This window comes from Lacerta agilis, chromosome 5, assembly GCF_009819535.1.
Source record: "Lacerta agilis isolate rLacAgi1 chromosome 5, rLacAgi1.pri, whole genome shotgun sequence".
In the NCBI taxonomy this organism is placed as follows: Eukaryota; Metazoa; Chordata; class Lepidosauria; order Squamata; family Lacertidae; genus Lacerta; species Lacerta agilis.
Genome location: NC_046316.1, coordinates 87432097 through 87454152, shown reverse-complemented (window position 1 = coordinate 87454152; position 22056 = coordinate 87432097). Strand labels below are relative to the sequence as shown.

The 22056-nt window shown below is 45.4% G+C and overlaps 1 protein-coding gene across 1 annotated transcript in view; it reads left to right on the top strand.

Moving 5' to 3' along the window:
* MCF2L2 (MCF.2 cell line derived transforming sequence-like 2) overlaps positions 1–22056 on the top strand; it is a 168831-nt gene that overhangs the window by 39467 nt on the left and 107308 nt on the right. The window contains exons 3-6 of the mRNA XM_033150739.1: positions 6489–6603; positions 12467–12557; positions 15897–16016; positions 18203–18319. Coding sequence (XP_033006630.1) covers positions 6489–6603; positions 12467–12557; positions 15897–16016; positions 18203–18319 — 443 coding nt within the window. The remainder of the gene's footprint in view (positions 1–6488; positions 6604–12466; positions 12558–15896; positions 16017–18202; positions 18320–22056) is intronic.

Below are 22056 nucleotides of genomic sequence, written 5' to 3'. Positions count from 1 at the left end.
TGTTTTAAAACATTATAAACTGATGCAATAATGTGGGTGGGGGAGGGAGGTTAATGGTTTGTTTTGTTATTGTTTTTATTATGTATCTGAGCTCTACAGATGAAGGGCAGTAAAATAATAATAATAATAATAATAATAATAATAATAATAATAATGCAGAAATGTGAAAAACTGTCCCTACAAGCAGAGTCCTGGGTCTCTTGAGCCTCATACCCTAAGATTTAGGGAAAGGGCCTGGGAGCTCTGGAATGGGGAGAAGAGCCCAGGTTTCAGCTGAGCAGGTGAGTTGCTTGTGCTTCTGCTGTTTAGAGTTAGAGGTGAGGAGGAGATGCAGTGAGTGTGGTGTAAATAATCCTCAACCATTCCTCATAAGGCTCAGTTTCCAGGCCCTTGATCATCTTGGTCGCCCTCCTCTGTTTACATCCCAGCTGGTCCATATCCTTCAGAAACTGCGGTGCCCAGAATTAATGTATTATTATATTAATATTTAAATGTATGTATGTATGTTTATAATGTAGCTACATAAAGACTCTGTGAAAAAGATGTATAGCTGGAAGTTAGAGTGAAGCTGTTGCTAAAGCCTTGGTAGATTTTATTGTTTTTATGCCAGGAGAAAAAGAGAATGGCAACCCACCCTCTTCCCATTTCAACATCTTGTACTGTAATAACAGCCTGGAATTATGTGCAAATGAGTCCAATGTGCAGTCCGCAGCTATATGACTGATCCCATTATGCACACCAGGAGCTTCTGAGACAAACTGTCACCAAAGATCTTAGAAGGGATTTCGTTTCCTTGGCTAGCTTTCTTTCCTTTTGTCTTGGAAGTCGGCTTACTGCCCTGTTTTCCCCTTTAACGGAAAAAGGGAAAGCCATATAGAGATAGATAGATAGATAGATAGATAGATAGATAGATAGATATGTATATATGTAGCAGGGATGAATGAATCTAGAGCTCACTCTATCTGCTAAAACCCAGAACTGGAATGCCCAGAGCTCAAAAGCCTAAAAACCATGTTTACGCAAGGGATTTCCACATTTTAGCCCCAAACTGAAAGTGCAGGAAGCAGTGATGGGATCAGAAAGGAGGGTACCAAGATGCATGTCCTTTCTTCTGTTCTGATGTGCTCACTTGAGAATCAGTCAGTTCCAGGGGCAGCTGTAGAGGCTCAGCTTCCTTGTGAGAAAAGAATCCCAGAGACTTGCAATATCTGCTTGCAGACCGGGCAAGTGCGAAGTATGCCGAGACACACACAAGCAGCGTTGATCCAAGGTGTAAGCACACTGGAATATCCCTGCCAGGTTGTACCAAAAGCCTGTCTAGTCCAGCATCCTCTTTCCCATAGTGGTTAGCTGGATGCCCCCTGGGAAGCCCACAAACAGGGCAATAGCACAATAGCCATTCCCAGCGACTGGCATCGAGAGGCATGCTGCCACTAATCCTGGACTTAGTATTTAGCCATCATGACTCGTAGAGCAGTAGTACTGTAGAGTTGGTCATCCAGCCCAGCTCCCTGCAATGCAGGAGTCACAGTTAATGAATCCCTGATGAATGGCCATCCAATCTCTGTTTATAAACCTCCAGTGAAGGAGAGTCTACAGTCTTCCGAGAGAGTCCATATTTTTGCTTCTTCTTCTGTTCAGAATGTTTCATACTTTTCTGTTACTGGAAAGAGTCTGTTCCCTTGGAGCAACAGAAAATAAGGGCCATATTATATTACTACTACTACTATCAACATTTGTATACCTGCAGGTCTCAGGGTGGTTACAATATGAAAACACAAAATACAGGATAAAAATTAAAACAAGAACAACCCAATAATCCCCCCCTCCCCAACACATAACCTGCTATAATATATTTGCCAAAATGGAGTTTGCAGGCACCAGCAACCAGCTGATTGGCAGCACCTTCAAAGTCCCTTGCACAGCATTTTGCAAGCATGGACAATCAGCTGTTTTTTGGTACTTGCATAGCGCTGTGGACGGTGCTTTGCAAGCCCCAGTGATCAGTAGATTGTCTGGGCTTGCAAAGCGCCGTCCACAGAGCTATAGAAGTGCTGCATTGGGGCACATGGTTTCAAACTGTAGAGACAAAAACAGGTTACCTGTCAAACTTGGTCTGTGAGCTCTGGTAAGGGAGATTAATTATCCTGATCCTCAGCCCTGGTGAAAGGGATCTGTACCTTTTATACAATTACCCCCCCCCCACAGCCATAACCCCCCTGGAATGTCCTTTTTAGTAAAATATATGGGAATCACTACTATAAGTAATCTACTGTTGATATTTGAGCAAAGGAAATCAAATCCGTTTTGTTTTTTTAGCGTGCATTATGCCTTTAGGAATCTAGAAAACAAAAGATGTGGATGACGGCAGGTTTCTGACCGTTGAGAAATCTGCAGGAATTTGCATAATCTGAGCACAATAAGCACTGCAGCAAAGCTCGTTTTAATTCATTTCCCCCTAAGACAGGCAGAGAGAGACAAATGAGAGAAGATTCAGGTTTGACAGCTGCGTGATCTGCTTCCTCCATCAGCTATCGTTGATGGACATCTTTTGTTAACTGGCTAGATGCAGAGAGCGATCTGAGAAGCTGCTTTGCTAAATGTGTCAATTTAGCCTTGGGCCTTGGCCCTGGGTGCGAATGCCAGTTCAGCCTAGGTGATGGCTAAACTGTTTTGGCCAACACGCCAAAGGTAAATTCCGAAGTCTGAGCTGAGGTAATGCCACTGTGGAGCGGGCAAAAGAGCCTTGTGGCATTGCAAAGACTCAGGCTTTGCCTGCATTGCTGACCCATGTAAAAAGGTAAAAAGATAAAGGACCCCTGGACTGTTAAGTCCAGTCAAAGGCGACTATGGGGTTGCAACACTCATCTTGCTTTCAGGAAGAGGGAGCCAGCATTTGTCCACAGACAGCTTTCCGGGTCATGTGGCCAGCATGACGAAACCACTTCTGGCGCAATGGGACACTGTGATGGAAGCCAGAGCGCACGGAAACGCCGTTTACCTTCCCGCCACAGTGGTACCTATTCATCTACTTGCACTGGTGTGCTTTCAAACTGCTAGGTTGGCAGGAGCTGGGGCAGAGCAATGGGAGCCCACCCCATTGCAGGGATTCAAACCGCTGACCTTCTGATTGGCAAGCCCAAGAGGCTCAGTGGTTTAGACCACAGCGCCACCTGTGTCCATATATATATATGTCTGTGACCCGTGTAAAGGCTTATCCACACTTACCATTTGTCCCACTCTTTGCAGGCACAGGTCTGTGGTTTAAAGCTCCTTGTCCAAGCATGTTTGGGGGTTATTTTTTGCCCCGGAGCCTTCCCCGAGAAAACCTGCTGTGACCCATTTCTGCCTCTCTCCTGTTCACTGAGCCCTGGTACATCTTCAGATTCTGACACCTTCTCCTCCCAGTCTCTTCTCCCCATCACTTGCTGGGCTCCGAGCCTTCTTCCCTGGGAGGTTCCCCACCAGGTGCCTCCCAGCATTCCTTGGTACCCAGCCATGACAACAAGTGCCCTAGCCTAGGTAACTCAGAAGCTCAGCTTCTACAGAAATTTTTCCTGTGTGTTAATCAAGAGATTAAAATATATGTGTTTGTAACAGTAAGAATGCTTTATGAGAGAAAGATAAGAAGAGCAGCAACAATAACTGTTGTTGTTGTTGTTGTTGTTGTTGTTGTTGTTGTTATATTTCTCTCACCTTGAGGGGCCCATGGCAACAAACAACTAATCAGTGAAAGTAATACAATATTTTAGAAAACATTTTGAAATCCCCAACTGCTATTGCGAAATGGAAGAATCAAGTACCTATATATTTGCATGGCTCTGTCTAAACTGAACAGTTACATGAGAGTAAGGACCGTAAAGCAAAGACAAAATTGATTTTTGGTAGAACAGAAACCTTTTACTGGATTTTGGCAGAGCGTAGCTCTTGCTTCTGTCGATGTGCACATTTATTTAGCTTGTTATAATGTTAAATATATTGGGCTGTGTCCAGCATTAGCCATGTCAAGTCCATTGAAAACAGTGGTCACGGCCAACTTGGTGCCACTAATTTCAAGGGGTCTACCCTTGAGCACAATTTTGTGTTTAGAACATTCCTTTTTAGTGTTAGAATCATAGAATCATAGAATCATCGAGCTGGAAGAGACCACAAGGGCCATCCAGTCCAACCCCCTGCCAAGCAGGAAACACCATCAAAGCATTCCTGACAGATGGCTGTCAAGCCTCTGCTTAAAGACCTCCAAAGAAGGAGACTCCACCACACTCCTTGGCAGCAAATTCCACTGTCCAACAGCTCTTACTGTCAGGAAGTTCTTCCTAATGTTTAGGTGGAATCTTCTTTCTTGTAGTTTGAATCCATTGCCCCATGTCCGCTTCTCTGGAGCAGCAGAAAACAACCTTTCACCCTCCTCTATATGACATCCTTTTATATATTTGAACATGGCTATCAGATCACCCCTTAACCTTCTCTTCTCCAGGCTAAACATACCCAGCTCCCTAAGCCGTTCCTCATAAGGCATCGTTTCCAGGCCTTTGACCAAGCCTCTGCTTGGTGTTATATAAAGGCACCTCTCTGCTCTGTAATTATCAAGGTGTGTGTGACTAACACAAGTATGATGAATTCCTGATCTTTTTCATTTTCCACTCCCCCCCCCCCAACTCTGGGCCAGAACATTACCTGTCTTCTCCACAAGGTGTCACTGATTCCCCTCCCTCTGAAGGTTGTTCGGCACCAAAGCCATTTCACTGCCATGCGTAATTGAAGTCTGCTCGGCATGTTACAATCTTCCCCATGGGAAAACACTCTCCTGAAAGAAATAGTGTCAAACCGTTGTGTAGATGTGGGGTCTGCGCATGCCTGCAGGCACGCACGGCTATGCACAGGCTAAGAGGCTGCGGCCACTCATGGTTCCTCGGGGCATATGCTAAGTGTAAATGTGTGAAATCTTCACATACAGTAGGGAGCGTGTTCAAATGTACTGTGTGATGCGATTTGAAGTCAGAACATCTTTGGCTGTTAAATGCGCTCAAATACAGGCAGATTTGGGGTGGGTGTTTCCTGTATTTGCATTTATAATTTATGTCTATAGGTAGATACATGGAATTTATATACCAGTTTAAGTGCCATGGCTTCCCTCCGCAAAACCTGGTAACTGTAGCTTGATAAGGGAACTGTAGCTTGATAAGGGAACTGATCACCAGGGATGCAGGAGAAATTCAGTGTGGTTCCCATTCTGTGCCAACAAATGCCTCTACACAAACAGAAACCTGATAGCTGTTACCTCCTGTCGCCCCCTTGTAAAAATTTCTTTGGAAATGAGACACTTTGGTGTGGAGAAGTGGCAGGCGGGAGCACAGGCTTAATACTCCACCACCACCTCCCAAAAAAAAACCCTCCACTCCAAATTGCCCCCTTCCAAAAATGGCTTTTGCTGAAGAATAGGAATGGGCTGTCAAGGTTCAATTAGAATCATAGAATCACAGAGTTGGAAGAGACCACAAGGGCCATCCAGTCCAACCCCCTGCCAAGCAGGAAACATGAGTTTCCATGTAAGGTGGGGGTATGTGTGATTTCATGGGGACTCATTTTGTACAGGTGGCTGGGAGGGGGGGAAAGGGGTACAGAAAGAGATAGAGGGAGAGAGTGGGGTGCTGAAAAGAGAAATGTTGGCTCCAGCCTTGCCCACTGCCATTATTTGGCCCCTAGTAGATTATTTCTAAGGGAATGTGGCCCTTGACAGAAATAAAAGTTGTCCACCCCAGCTGTGAGGTGTGTTTAGGGTCATGATCCTTGTTCCCAGCTGAAACAGAACCTTAGTAGTGCACTTAATTGCATTTGCTTTCATTGGTCTCTTAGCATGCTTGCCCTCATCTCCTTCCCTGTAAACATTTAGATTATACAGGTGAAACTCGAAAAATTAGAATATCGTGCCAAGGTTCATTCCTTTCAGTAATTCAACTTAAAAGGTGAAACTAATATATGAGATAGGCTTATGACATGCAAAGCGAGATACATGTCAAGCCTTTATTTATTATAATTGTGATGATTATGGGGTACAGCTGATGAGAACCCCAAATTAACAATCTCAACTTTGGGGTTCTCATCAGCTGCACGCCATAAACATCACAATTATAACAAACAAAAGCTTGCCACATCTCGCTTTGCATGTCATGAGTCTATCTCATATATTAAACTCCAGCAGCTAATGAAAACAATTGCTTACATAAATGGACTTTTCCACAATATTCTAATTTTTCAAGTTTCACCTGTATGTTCCCCGGGCAGGATAAATCACCCCAGGAGCAAGTTCCCAGGACATTGCGGTCGATTCATAAATAATGACCAGAAGAGTTATTGGCTAGTGGGAAAAGTTGATGCACCTTGTTTTCGTTTTGGGAATGGCACCAGTTTCAGGAAACGCTGTTGGCGGGGGAGAACTGACCGCTGTGATCTGTGTTTTGCCTGCTGAGGTCCGCTCTCTCTTGCAGGAGGAAGGGGGGAAGATGGTGCACCCATCATAACCTTCCCCGAGTACGCAGGTTTCAGCGAGATCCCGGATGAAGATTTTCTGAACGTCGTGACGTATTTAACTAGCATCCCCAGGTAAGTCCGACGCCAGTCTCCTTGATGGCTTGTGGGCCCAAATTAGCTCACCGCTTTCTCCAGGGCAAGCCCAAATGAACACCTTCTCGCACCTCCCATTTTGGCGTATTTCCCCTCTGACACCCAAAACCACACAGCCTAGGGTGCTGGCCTAGGAACTGGGAGACTAGGGTTCAAATCCCCGCAATGCTCACTGGGTGGCCTTGGGCCAGTCACTGCCTCTCAGCCTAATCCACCTCACAGGCTGTTGTGAGGATAACAACGTATGTCCCCTGAACATGAGCTCCTTGGAGGAAAGGTGGGGGTATAAATATAATACTAAATAAATGAAATAAAAGTAATTTTCATACGTGATTCTCCTTTTGGGAGCTTGGTTTATAATGAGTAAAAAAAACAACAACTATTGGGGTGAAGTCTGCCTGTATCTTTTGTGAGAGGAGAATGGTGTAATTGAACAAATGTCAGACTGAATATGCCATTTGTGTATAAATATATCCCCATATACGTATTTGGCAGTGCAATTGAGGAAGGTAACCACCCAGTGAGCTTCATTTCAGGAAGAAGTATTGCTGATGAGCTTTGCCTATAGTGTTTATATAATCAAAATTCGGAAGAGACTGATTTTGTTGCTGGTGAATGAGGGAGCCGTCTTTGCAATTTCTATGTTTACGTATTTGATAACATACTTTGGAGCTACGTTAACGGCTTCTGTGTTGGTGTGCTGTGCAATTTAATTTGCCCTGTAAGCGTAGCAAGACGCAAGGCTGTCACCGAAAAATGTATCTCCATGTTAATAATAATAATAATAATAATTTATTTATACCCCACCCATCTGGCTGGGTCTCCCTGGCCACTCTGGGCGGCTTCCAAATATTAAAATACAATACAAAGTCACAGATTAAAAACTTCCCTAAACAGGGCTGCCTTCAGGTATTTTCTAATGTCAGGTAGTTGTTTATCTCTCTGACCCCTTGTAGGAGGGCGTTCCACAGGGCGGGTGCCACTACCGAGAAGGCCCTCTGCCTGGTTCCCTGTAGTTTTGCTTCTCGCAGTGAGGGAACCGCCAGAAGGCCCTCGGCGCTGGATCTCAGTGTCCGGGCTGAACGGTGGGGGTGGAGACGCTCCTTCAAGTATACAGGACCGAGGCCGTTTAGTTATTTGCTATATGTTGAGTTATTCCTTGCAAATGTATAGAATCGCTTCATAGAATCATAGAGTTGGAAGGGACCACGAGGGTCATCTAGTCCAACCCCCTGCAATGCAAGAATCTTTCACCCCACATGGGGCTCAAACCCACAGCCCTGAATTTAAGTCTCATGCTCTACCAACTGAGCTATCCCAGCTTTTGAGAGCTGGTATAGTGTAGTGGTTAGAGTGTGGGACTAGGACCTGGGAGACCAGGGTTCAAATCCTGACACAGCCATGAAGCTCACTGGGTGACCTTAGGTGAGTCCTTGCCTCTTAGCCTAACCTACATCATAGGGTTGATGAGATGGGGAAGAGCCACGTACACCACCTCAAGCTCTTTGGTGAAAAGACGGGAAATAAATGAAACAAAGAAAAATAATTACTTTGGTCTTCCCTTCCCTCCATCATCATCAGTATCAGCTTTTCATATGCCACTTTTCCAAATTATGCTCAAAGCATCTCAGAAGAACAGTAAACAAATAGGAGCAACAGAAACAACCCTGAGTGTTAGCGAATGCATTCATAATATCATATTTAAATCCACATTTGGAAGCTAAAAAAAAATGATTAAAAGTTTCCCCAAACATCATTGGCTGCTGCTGGCAAGGGCAGGAAAAGTATCAGTTTGAGCCCAGGTGAGTAAGGGGACTTTGTGGCAGGGGCTTAATTTGGAAAAGAGTCATTGAGATGTCACAGCCAGGTCATTGACAGCAGGGCTTTTTCTTAAAGTATTGGATTTACCCCAGAAAGGGCAAATTGGAATAAACCAGGAAATAATATGGGCTGGCATGTTAATATAAACAATGTCATATGGATGCTAGAAAAAAACTTCCATGCATGAGAAGCACCCATACCATAATAAGCACCCATCTGAAAGCAGCTGAGATAGGACAGAAAATTCGACATAGGATACTCTTTACAGTGACAGCTCTGTGTCATGAGTAGGCTGCAGTTCTGCCATAAGATTGTGATTTTTTATATATGTATGTTGACAGCTGTAGCTCTTGGATTTGATTTTTTTAAATATCGGTACCCTGATATAACAGGAGTGTGTGGTTTGGCTTTGTGTGAAATTCTGCTAAGAGTCTCTATATAGTGAACAATGCCTTAGAGGTTTTAATGTGTTGACCGCGTTTTTAGTAGCTTGCACTGCTTCCATTTCCATTGTGGTTGGCAGATTGCCCACAGGCCGGCCCTACCATTAGACAGAGGGAGGCGGCTGCCTCAGGCGGCAGCTGCTGGGTTGGTTTTGGAGGACAGAGCTGTGTGTAGGGGCATGCCCTGTGCAGCGGCATAGCAAGCCCAGACTGTACCCGGTGCGCAAATTTATTTGGCACCCCGTACGGACTGCGCATGTGTGGTATCCCACGCGTGCGCACTCCATACGGAATGCTGCACATGCGTAGTCTGTCCGTGCTGCTGCTCGCACATGGCAACCTTACGAGCCACCGAGCGAGTCTTTTTACCGGGCGGCGGGGCTCGGCTTGGGAGTCGTGGGGACGCCCGCCGAGTATCACTCCCCCCCCCCGGCCCTGTGCCTCCTAAAAAAGCCTGATTCCTCTAGATACGGTGGAGGATAATGTAAGATTCAACCACTGGTCTGGTTGGCTTTTGTAGGGCGGCTGGGGATCTTGTCCTTTGCCTCATACAGCAAAATGTCTTGACACAGCTCCACTGGTTACAATTGTACATTTCCTCTCTGCCACATAGCTCCACTGGAGGAGGAAGAGGAGGACGGGGGAGCACTCCGCCCCCAGCACCACGATCCCGGTGGGGTGCCATTGCGGCTTCCCCCCGCACGCTGGGCGCCATGCCCCCAGGACGCGTGCCACACCCCAGGATGTGCACCACGACCCCAGGACATGCGCCAGCCATGCCCCCACCTGCTCTCCACCCCCGGTGCCAGAGCATGAAGCTCTACCACTCCATAACTCAGTACCAAAAAAAAAAAGGATGGTTGGATGTCATCATGACATCAACACAGAAAGGAATTCCTGGGCCACCATATTTAATAGAATCTACTATTTATTCTGGAAAGTAGTTTGTCTCTTCACTATACATTTGGACACTTCTTTAAGATATTATAACCAAATTTTGCATGATGGTTCCTGAGATCATCAACGAGTAGGATTTTATCTGTGTTTGGATCCAATTGGACGCCAGGTTTGGACAGAGGGAGGCAAAGGGTGATCCTCTCTACAGGCATGGGGGGGGGGCTTGCCTGACAGGTGGTGAAGCATGGCCCTGCTTGGCTCCAGTGGGGTGGAGTATCACTCCGGTGGCAGCGACAACAAGGACTGGGCTGGCAAGGCAGGCTCTATTCACCCTCTGTGAACTGGGCACCAGCAAACAATGCTATGCCACTCCTATGCCCTGGGCACCAGCAAACAATGCTATGCCACTGCCTAAGAGTCAAGAAGCAGGTGAGTGAGGGGTGGAGGAATTATTTCAGCCCGGACACTGAGATCCAGCGCCGAGGGCCTTCTGGCGGTTCCCTCACTGCGAGAAGCAAAACTACAGGGAACCAGGCAGAGGGCCTTCTCGGTAGTGGCGCCCGCCCTGTGGAACGCCCTCCCGTCAGAAGTCAAGGGAATAAACAACTACCTGACATTCAGAAAACACCTAAAGGCAGCCCTGTTTAGGGAAGTTTTTAATTTGTGACTCTGTATTGTATTTTGATATTTGTTGGAGGCCGCCCAGAGTGGCTGGGGAGACCCGGCCAGATGGGCGGGGTATAAATAATAAATTATTATTATTATTATTATTATTATTTCCCTGCTCATAGCTTTTCTTGCTCCAAATAATCCCATCAAAAGATATACCGGTATATATTTTTCTGCTGCAGGGTTAAATGCTCACACGTTTGATTTTGTTTTGAGCACTATGATGGGAAAAAGCTGCTGGGGTCTGAAGAAGAGAAACATGAGAGCAGGGAATTTTGTTAGGCATCCCTTTCCTTCCCCTTTGCTTCTCCACTCTAAATGACTTCCCAGGGCACAAGCCATTGGCAGTGCATATGGAGGTCCTGGGCTGCCCAGACAACAAGATCCCCATCTCGGCCTCACTGATGTGGTCCAAAGGAAAGCAGAGCGATATGTTTGGCACCAGTTTGGCTGCAGGAGTTGCTGGAAGGGAGCATAGAAGGCACCATCCTTTGGGTGGTCTTATGGTGGTTTGCTGGACGCGGGTGGCGCTGTGGTCTAAACCACTGAGTCTAGGGCTTGCCAATCAGAAGATTGGCGGTTCGAATCCCCGCAACGGGGTGAGCTCCTATTGTTCGGTTCCAGCTCCTACCCACCTAGCAGTTCGAAAGCATGTCAAAGTGCAAGTAGATAAATAGGTTGGCTGGATGTCCAGCGGGAAGGTAAACGGCGTTTCTGTGTGCTGCTCTGGTTCGCTAGAAGCAGCTTAGTCATGCTGGCCACATGACCCAGAAGCTGTCTGCGGACAAACACCGGCTCCCTCGGCCAGTAAAGCGAGATGAGCGCCGCAACCCCAGAGTCTGGACCTAACGGTCAGGGGTACCTTTACCTTTAGGGTGATTTACAGTGTAAATATCAAAAAGAATCCAGGCCCACAGGATATTGTGACATTCACTGTAGTGTACTGTGGCTTTGAAGCATGCACAACAGTGACATTGATCAGATATATACTTTAAAGAAGAGGCATAACCCCAAGTGGTGTTCTAATGTGCATGGCTAAGGAAGGAGATGTAGGGCTAGGACCAAAACCAGAGAGATGGGTAGAATTCTGCTTCCACCCTAGCTGGTGCCTTTACCATCCAGATGTACCAATCTTCTCCAGTTTTTTCTGTTGGGGTTCTTCTTTAGTTCAGGGGAAATGCCCCCAGTTGCTAAATTAACTCCAAGTAGGTGGGTTTCCCCCACCCCAATTAAAGATTGCTCTCCCCTGGGGCCACCGAGCAATGCCACAGCTTTCTGCCCTGCTCACTGGGGTGCCCCTTGCTCTGACGGATTTCAGCATGCGAGCACAATGTTTGATCGGGGCACAAAATCCAGTGTACGTAGGCCTGTGAGCAGTGCAATCTGTCTTCCAGAGAAAGAACCCCAGGAAACAACCTGCAGTTTGGTCTTACATGTGGCAGACTTCACATGTGTACATCTTTTTCAAATGTTATACCGCCCCTTCATAAGGTAGCTGGCAGCTTTGCAGGAATGGCAGGTGCATTGGGTGGGCAATGAGGAACGGGGTGTGTGTGCATGGCTTCACACCTCTCCCCCCAGAGAGGGGAGAAGCTGGGGATGAAGATTATCTGAAACATTTCCAGGGTTTTTCCTCCCCCCCCCCCCAGCCTGAAGCATGTAGGTGATGACAATTTTTTCACAGCGCTGCTGGTTGGGGAATCTGCAGCAAAGCAGCCCGAGCAATTGGATGAAATATTCATGTATTGTGCAAGCAGCTAACCTGATGCTGGGGCGGAAGAGGGGAAAGGGGGGAAAGGAAAGAAGGAAGGAAGGAGGAGGGGAAGTCGCTTGCCTCTTCCTGCAAACACAGCTCCGGGTCTGGTTTGCTCACGCTGCCGCTGCCTACCTAACCTGCTTGTTATTCATGAGCTCAGTTCGTGCCACGGAGGCTGAGCTTTTGCTGCAATCCCATTGCTTGGGACGGGGCTGGCCCTGTGTAACCCCATATACCTGCTCTGGATATTTTGCAGTCTGGAGGCTGCCAGCATCGGGTTCATCATCATCATAGACAGACGGCGGGACAAATGGAGTGCAGTAAAGGCGTCCCTCACACGGATAGCAGTAAGTGCCTGGAATCCTTTATTTCATTGCTGTTTTGCCTCCCGCAGATTGCAACTGCTACACAGTTGTTCTGCTGTTTTCCTAGGCTGCGCTCCCTTGGTTGCTCATGCGGCTGCATCCCCTTCGCTGCCCTACAGATTTCTGCCATCCTTGCATGCTGAGAAGCAGCGGAAGGTGCCAAGGCAGGACAGGAGCATCTTGCCCTGTTTTCCCGCTGAATGAGAATGAGATCGTTCCAGCCCTGGGAAGAGAAAAGGGCATGGCTGTTTCTGTAGTGTTCTTCTGCATGAAAGCTGCTTTACAGTCCTAATCTCATTAAGAGGCAGAGGAGTGTAGTGGTCCAGGGGGAGTCAGGTGAGGGAGCCTCCTAGGTCAAGCCCTAGCTTAGGTGATTTGAGATGGCGGTGGAGCAGGGGCTTATGCAAGCTTCTCTCTCTCTCTCTCTGTCTGTCTGTCTCTCTCTCCACCCTCCCCCACCTTCCCTCACACTTGCACCAGTACCTAGAGAATGGGGATGAAAAAACACTGGTTTATGAGCTTATTTTAAGGGTTTTGAACCTTGCTTTTCAGCTGAAAAAAGGCTCCCAGAGCAGACTGCAAAGAACAGCAATAATCAGGTTTTGCACAACACAGGAGGGTCACAGGAGTTCTAGTTGCATATATACATTCACAATTCTATTTGTGTTCCGCCTTTCAGCAGTTCAAACCATGCTCAAGGTGGCTCACAACGTGGAAGAAATACACAACTGCAACATAACAAAAGTCGTAATAAGTGAGGCGTGACAGAGAAGGCATGCGGAGTTCTTGCCCCCTCCTCACGTCATTTTCCTAATCAAGAATCGCAGGTGGGGAAAGCAGATTGGGAAGGGCAATTTCAATAGGGAAAACGTCATAGAATCATAGAAAAGGGACACAGAGGAATATGCAGCTGTCACTTAGGGGGATTGAACCTTCAGCCTTGGCATTATCAGCGCCAAGCTCTAACCAATTGAACTATCCTGTATGTGTCCTGTAGGGATAGGGGCACACCCTGTCTTAGGTTCTGGCCCAATAAAAATTTGGAGCTTGCTCCAGCTTTATTAAAGTAAAAGCAAAGAGTGCCATGGGTAGGCATAATGTTGGCCTCCCATGTTGCATTGTCTGTGGGACTCTAGCCGCCTCATTTTCCATTGCATTCTGCTGCATGTGCAAACCAGACTTAATGGTACGAGAGCAGAGACAGCAATACAGTTGGCAACCATACCTGCGACTCGTAGGGAAACGGTTTAGACAGAATATGATGAAGCTACAGAAGTACTTTTTAGATGGTCTTCTAAAGCAGGGTGAGCCAATATGGTGACCTCCGTATATTGGACTATTATTATTTATATTTGCCGCTATTCAAATTTCTTAATTGTTTTACTAATAAATGTCACTCAAATTGACCTACATAACACAGTAGAAATACTAAAGCCGATTACAATAAATAAAAATGTAAAAAACAAGCAAGCACATCTATGCAAATAAAAGAGGGCTCTCTCAGATCCCGCACTACCAAAAGAGGCCACAAATGCTTAAAAAAAAACAACAACTGTCAAACTAAGGACCAAAAGAACAGATAAAAAGGAAAGCTTTTTCCTGGTATGTAAAACTAGAGGGTGCCAGGCGAGCCTCCCTGGGAAGAGCATTCCACAAATGAGGGGCCACCACTGAAAAGGTCCATTCTTCTGTTTCCATCCTACAGGCCTCCCATGGAGGGGGCGCACAAAGAAGGGCCTTAGATGACGGTCACAAGCTCTGGGTCAGTTCATATGAGGAGACACAGTCCTTGAGAGCTATGACACAATCTGGAAAGTGGCTGGAACCATTTAACCAGCCAGGATAGAAACCTGGTGGCCACCTATACCTGGGGAAATGGTGCGGCTATTCCATCCCATTAAGTTTCATCTCAGCTACAGAAAAGCAAACAAAGTGGAAGCTGAACAAAGGAAACATGGAGGGGGGGTGTCCTATTAAAAACGAGGGAGCCAAATGTGTCTACTCGTAAGGAAATGCCCAGCGAGTGTGGAAGCAGCCTAAATCACTGACAGAAGGATGGGATAAGGGGTAGGGAGCCATGGTGGTCCCTCAGCACCTTATATCTTTGGTCTCACCATTGATAGTTTTTCTGGATGGTTTTCTGGATTTTATATTCTGATACAAGCTGTCCTCTTCTGATTTGGTACAAATGCAGTGGGCGGGCAGGCAAGAGCCCTCTTAAAATTCAGTGAAAAATGTGCATCCAGAACGCCATATGGAAAGATGGTTCTATGCATAATGCATAATGCTTATGGTTCTGTATACTATTGATATAAACCGCTCTGATTTTTTTTAAATGAATAGCAGCATGTAAATATATTTGTATACATAATTAAATACAGGGCAAAAAAGTGAGATATGAATATTTAAATTAATTAGCACATGAAACAATGCTGTAATTAAGACATATATAAACCAATAATTAAATCGGGAGTGGGGAAGTTTAGTTTTTCCTATGGGGGCCAGCGGTGGGTGGAGCCAGGACAAAAATAGGAAGTACCATTGGTACTTCTAGTTCAGTATTGTCTACACACTAACTGGCAGTGGCTCTCCTAGGTTTCAGGCAGAAAGTCTTTCCTACAGGGGCATAGCGTGAGGGGAGGCTACTGGCACGATAGCCCCTGGTGCATTTATTGGGGGGGCCTGCTCATGCCGCCCCGCCAGCCCTGTGCTGCTTCACAAGGCTGGGATCAGCGTTGCAAAGAGGCTCAGGGATGGCGTCACTCCAGCAGCATCAGTGGCAAGGGCTGGGCTAGCGCGGCAGGCTCCGTTCAACTTCTGTGCTCTGCCTCCCCTGCCCCGGGCGCCAGCAAACCATGCTACACCACTGCTTTCCTACTTGGAGAGTCACTGAGGATTGAACCTGGGACCTTCTTCATGCAAAGCAGATGCTCTGCCACTGAGTTTACAGCATTGCAAGATTGCATGGCTCTTTTCCTCCCTGTGCTACTCCATCTTTTTGCCTCTTGTGCACACACAGCAGTATAGGAAACAATTCCTCGAGGGGTGGTCTGGAGAGTGAGAGTTGGCCTGGGGGTTGATCATGCTGAGAACTGCATAATGCCAGGCCTCCTCCTCCCAGAATTCAATCAATAAAATAATTTCATATGGGGTTGTGATTTTGCCTGGGTTTCCAAAAGGGATTCTATAAAGAGATTCCACAGAGGGCCCACAGACCTTCCATAGCACAGCAGCTTCAGAAGGATCTTGTCCCCAATTCATGTCCTCTTCCTCGGCAGTTTCTATCCTCTTCACTGCCTCACATTTCCATGCCTCTTCCAGGGCGCATTTCCCGGGAACCTGCAGTTGGTCTTCGTCCTGCGGCCGTCCCGTTTCATCCAAAGGGCAATCGCTGACATTGGCATCAAACTCTATCGCGATGACTTTAAAATGAAGGTACCGGTAAGCACTTCTCTTCCTTGCTGTGTTCTGCATCTTCTCTTTCTTAACTGTCAGCAGGCTTCCTTTCTCTCCTCCTCTTCCCCCTGGAAGTTGCAGCTTCGAGAGCGACATCATCCAGGGAACAGAGACAGGCTCCTGCGACGGTTGTGCTTTGATCACGAAGCAAAGGGTTTGGTTGTTTGTTCCTCAGATGCACCGAGGAGAGGGCTGCAAAGAACCCAGGTGCAGAATGAGGTGACAGAATGAGGCAGTATAATTCTGGATTGTAGGAGGTACTGTTATCTCCTCTTTCATGTCTAGTTTTCCCTCCCTATTTTTCAACCTAACCTACCCCACAGGTTTGTTGTGATGGCAAAGTGAAGTATCCTTCATGGAGGGCCTCTCTGAGTAACTTAGAAGAGGGGTGAGATACAAATGTGATAAATACAAAGTTTTCCCTCCCCCCAGCTAAATTATGCAAACAATGTGATACAATTCATTCATTTCCGATACTTGCTCAGTTTTGATTCTGGACCCAATATTTTAACGTTTGCCAGATTTGGCCATTGTTGCAAGGCATGGTTAGATAGAATCATAGAATCATAGAGTTGGAAGAGACCCCAAGGGCCATCCAGTCCAACCCCCTGCCAAGCAGGAAACACCATCAAAGCATTCCTGACAGATGGCTGTCAAGCCTCCGCTTAAAGACCTCCAAAGAAGGAGACTCCACCACACTCCTTGGCAGCAAATTCCACTGCCGAACAGCTCTTACTGTCAGGAAGTTCTTCCTAATGTTTAGGTGGAATCTTCTTTCTTGTAGTTTGAATCCATTGCCCTGTGTCCGCTTCTCTGGAGCAGCAGAAAACAACCTTTCACCCTCCTTTATATGACATCCTTTTATATATTTGAACATGGCTATCATATCACCCCTTAACCTTCTCTTCTCCAGGCTAAACATACCCAGCTCCCTAAGCTGTTCCTCATAAGGCATCGTTTCCAGGCCTTTGACCATTTTGGTTGCCCTCTTCTGGACACATTCCAACTTGTCAGTATCCTTCTTGAACTGTAGCAAAGGAAGAAGTAGAAGTAAAGGTGGAGGAGGAAAAATGAAGAGGATGAGCAATATGACGTGCAGGGTGTCAGGCGTGTGGTCAATAGAAAACCACCCAGGCAGCTGCTTACCGAAATCCAGATTCACTATGTATATTAAGATGCATACTGTCAGGGATCCTCTTCCCCTTGGGGTTGCTCATGAGAAACGACCAGCTCCACGGTGAGCTATAAAATTATTTATTGTTCATTAAGAATTACAGAGTCTTGAAGCATGACTGCTTAATCAGTTTCAGTTTCCCAGACTGCCGAGTTCTCGCGGGGGCTCCAACAGAGCCAACTGCTCGGCACTCTGAGATGACGTCTGCGCCTCCTCCTCCCCCTCGGCTCACTCACTTGTCTGCTACTGACAATGTTTGACATCTCCCCCTCCTCCGGAGACAATTCCTTTTTTTTCCCAAATATTTTTTATTGATTTTATATGCATACAAACCATAAATACAAAAATTGTTTACAAAAACTATACATTGAAGAATAGGCTTGAAAAATAAAAAGTCATATCACAAATAATCTTGCTGGATCTTGAGTCTTGGACTTCCCTTCTTTCTTGTTATGCCTTCTTTATATCACATCATTATTTACACGTTTTTTATTACATTACCTCATACCTTGCTCACCCTTCTACACCTCTTTCCCTTTCACCCTTTACAACTTACGAAATCCCAACTTCCATTTGATCTCTTCTTTGTCATTTCATTGTCTTATTTAATTTGTTAAGTCTACTTCTTTCTGTTTCTTTATACGCCGGAGACAATTCCTGATGGGGGCTGGGGGAGGAAGATGAATCTGTTGAAATTATAGGCAACTGCTCTCTATATTCCAGCGAACTCCCTTTACTGGAAGAATCGCTGTCTTTTCTCCCAGCTGCACCTTGCCCCTTTCTCTCCCCCTGCTCCTCCCGAGCAATCCCTCTTTCCCCGACACATACACTGAGCTCAATCAGTTGAATTGAGGAGTTTCACCTGTGTATCAGAGCTTCAAAGATCTGCCCACGAAGTTTTATAACATAATGCTATAAATTGACAGAAAATAAAGGGATGCCACAAAACTGGGGTTAATGCACAGTGCTGCTAATGGTCTTTGTTTTGTTGGTGCAGATCATCATGTTAAATTCGGTTTCCGACCTACATGGTTACATCGACAAAAGTCAGCTTACCCGGGAGCTAGGGGGAACCTTGGAATATGGACACAGTCAGTGGATACATCATCGGACTGTAAGTTACACCTGTTTGGTTCCTCCATCTCTGATGTCTAAAAATGTAAATATGTAGATAGTTTTGTAAATGGTAAGGACTGGTTCTGAGTCCCCACACTCCTCATTTTTATTGAAGAAAGTGGTAGGTAAGTGAGTTGCAGCAGGTTATGAAACAAATAGTAACAAACTTGGGTCATCTTTATTGAGCTGACAAAAGTCAGACACAGGTGGGTAGCCGTGCTGGTCTGCCATAGTCGAAACAAAATAGAAAATTCTTTCCAGTAGCACCTTAGAGACCAACTGAGTTTATTCTTGCACACGAAAGCTCATACCAAGAACAAACACAGTTGGTCTCTAAGGTGCTACTGAAAAGAATTTTCTATTTTGTTTCAGAAGTCAGACAATTTGTCTAAAATAAAATAAAATCCAGTTTTTGCTTTCCTTCTCTAAGAAACATGTGTCTATTTAATTGGGGCCATAGCCAACATTTTCAAAAAGTCATCTGCAGATGATTATTATGTTATTGTTAAAAAATACTATGCTAATACCAAAAATACAATTTCCATACACACTTTAAATTTGTTTGGAAGATTATTTAAAACTGTTTGATTATTATTATTATTATTATTATTATTATTATTATTATTATTTGTACCCCAGCCACTCTGGGCGGCTTCCAACAGAAATCAAATACAAAAATATCACACATTAAAAACTTCCCTAAAAAGGGCTGCCTTCAGGTATTTTCTGAATGTCAGGTAGTTGTTTATTTCCTTGACCTGTGATGGGAGGGCGTTCCACAGGGCGGGCGCCACTACCAAGAAGGCCCTCTTAAATGTCACATTTCATCAAAAATATCCCACAATTGGAAATGATGTTAGCTCTTTAAATGAATGAAACTTTATTAAATTTTTGCAAGATATACATACATACACCATCGAGTTAAAACTATGCTCAAGGCAGCTTACAACATGAAAAAAATACATAATTGCAAACATAACAAAAATTATCATAAACAATCAATAAAACACATCAGAAAGTGCACAACCAAGTTAATGATTTCCACATTAAATCATAATAAGAACTAAAAACAAAGACAAAATTAAAGATATAAAAAAACAGCAACAAGCCCTCTAAACAATACTCCAGTCCAAGGGTCTGTTCAGGAGCCTCAGTTTTTGTACGTATTCAGTTAAATTTAGCAAGGTGATTCCTTTATTTATTTGTCACCTGACACCAGCAGGGTATCAAGGCAATATGCCTTAATCTAGGGCAACCTTCCCATTGCATCAAAGGAAAAGGAGATGTCAAGATGCATATATCCTTGATAGAATATTTTGTTCTGTCCTTTGTCATGGCAGCTGAATTTGATCAAAGACTCGTGACCTCTAAAAATAACACCTGAGCACTTTATTTAAGTAATCATGTTTGTTTTCATATTCTTCTGAAAGTACCCTTTTTTATTCTGTCTTTACCCTGATCAATCTTGCAGTGCGCTCAAAATAAATTTCAGGGCTAAATTAGGCGCGATAGGAGCAGTTCCCTTGGTTTGCTGTCTGCTGCATTCACCTTTAAAGCAGGGGATACTAGGGTCTAATTTTAACATGAAAAGGGTGCATGGATGAGGGGAACTGAACCTCTCCCACCTTCCTTTCCTGCGCTCTGCCGCTTCAGGCAGTTTTCTCCAACACTGTCTCACTTCTGGCACAGGAGTCAGTTCATTTAAGGAATCTCCAAGATGGTCAGATAGGATCTTGTACGCCTCCTTCTGGCAACTCCTGCAGCCAAGCTGGTGCCAAACATATTGCTCTCCTTTCCTTTTTTTTTTATGAAGAATTTATTAACATTTTCATAATACAACACATACCCAGACCCACACCTACAAATACAAAACAAATACAAATACACATAATGCCAGGATTCTTCTTCTTGTTTGTATACCTTACAAAAAAAAATTTCTATTTCTGAATCTTGACGTTTGACTTCCCCCGCCTTTTCACCTTCAGTTTTAAATCCATATTTTACTTTCTTAACAACTTTTCTCTATAAAATTTTTTAACTTCAATTAAAGATAACACAATTCTCTAATCATCCTATTATAACATAAATCTTAGCAGAATATTCTTATAAAAACTAAACTTATTTATTCTGTCCTTTATCATGCTGCTTTTAACTTAAAATCCAATATCTCCTTGCTTATTCAAAATAAACTTATAATTAACAAACTTCACTCTCCGATTTCAGATACCATAACAGACCATTTGGATTTTACATTTAATACTTCATCCCACACCCCCTCTGTCCATTGTCTTTCTCTGTCTTTCGCCAGAACCAATCCTCCAGTTGCCTTCTTTTCCCAAATGTCCACAGATCCAGGCAGCATTCACAACAGACCTTGCATCGAGCTTCAGGGTACACATCACATCCTTCCTGGGCTCCTCCGCTTCTTTGTACCATACTTCTACTTCTTGTAGATATCTTAATTCCATGTCCCTTGCCCCCGAGCTCCCACCTCGGGGTCTGGATATTATAAATTTTTCCGTTCCAGGGCTGCCACCCCCAGAAAACGGTTCCTTTTCCCGGAGTCGCCCAGCCATTTCAGACCATCCTTCAAGCACCCCTTCCAGCTCTTTGCCAAGGTTTGCTTCCATTGTGTAAAACTTTTGAAAAGCCTCCTCTGTGGGAAATAGATTCTTTTTATTTATAATCCCACTCAAGACTTGCAATTTCCGATTAAGCAGTTCCAGCCTCAAGACAGTGAGCATTTCTTCATCCTTTAGACCAGAGTTCAAAACAAGTTCAAACACAAAGTCCAGCATTTTGGAAGGGAGGGTGAGTGTCAAATTTCAGTTCCTGTCTCTTCCTTCCTTTGTTTCAATTGTTTCCCACGTCAGTCCAAGTTTTCCATCGCCATTTTTTCTGAAACAGGTGGGTAGCCGTGTTGGTCTGCCATAGTCAAAACAAAATCGAAAATTCTTTCTAGTAGCACCTTAGAGACCAACTGAGTTTGTTCCTGGTATGAGCTTTCGTGTGCATGCACACTTTTTTCTGAAGCCAGAGTGTAAAGACCAAAACTTTAAATGGAGATATTTTCTCCCCACTTAATCCCCAAAGGGAAAACTCAGCAGTCTCAGTTTTCAAATTCCAAGCACTTTGTATCCATTATTGTAGCAGCAGTCACTTAAACTGGTTACTTTCTTTCTCTCCCGAAGGGAGGGAGGCAGGCTCCCTTTCCTCTTCCCCCCGGATCGTTCCAAAAATAGAAAAGTCAGTCAAATACTCACAACCACCGGGTTCTTTCAGATCGTTAAAGACAGGTAGAACTTAGACGCTCATCACAGGATTTGTCGCCACATTTACATCCCGGTTGGGGCATGTCCCGTATAGCCCGGCTCCGTCGTCCCTTCACCCCCACTCCCCCTTTACAGGGGGAGCGAGGGAAGGGTTCGGAGCCACAACGGGCACAGCCGGGGAGCCCAGGGTGCGGGACGCTCTTCCCGCACCCCACCGGAGCCCCGCTTTGCGGTAGCGGGGCTCCAAACCCCCGGGATGGACTGGGCGCTTCGCAGCCGAAGCAGCCCACGACCACCCGCAATGGCGTCGCCGCCGGAAGTCTGCTCTCCTTTCCTTTGAGAGAGGCAGGGTTGGGTATTGCTGTCTGGGCAACCAAAGACACACTGCCCAGGCTCACGCCCCAGGGAAGTCACTTTGATGCTGCTAACACAGCAAAAGCAATGTGGGAGGCAGCAGTTGCAA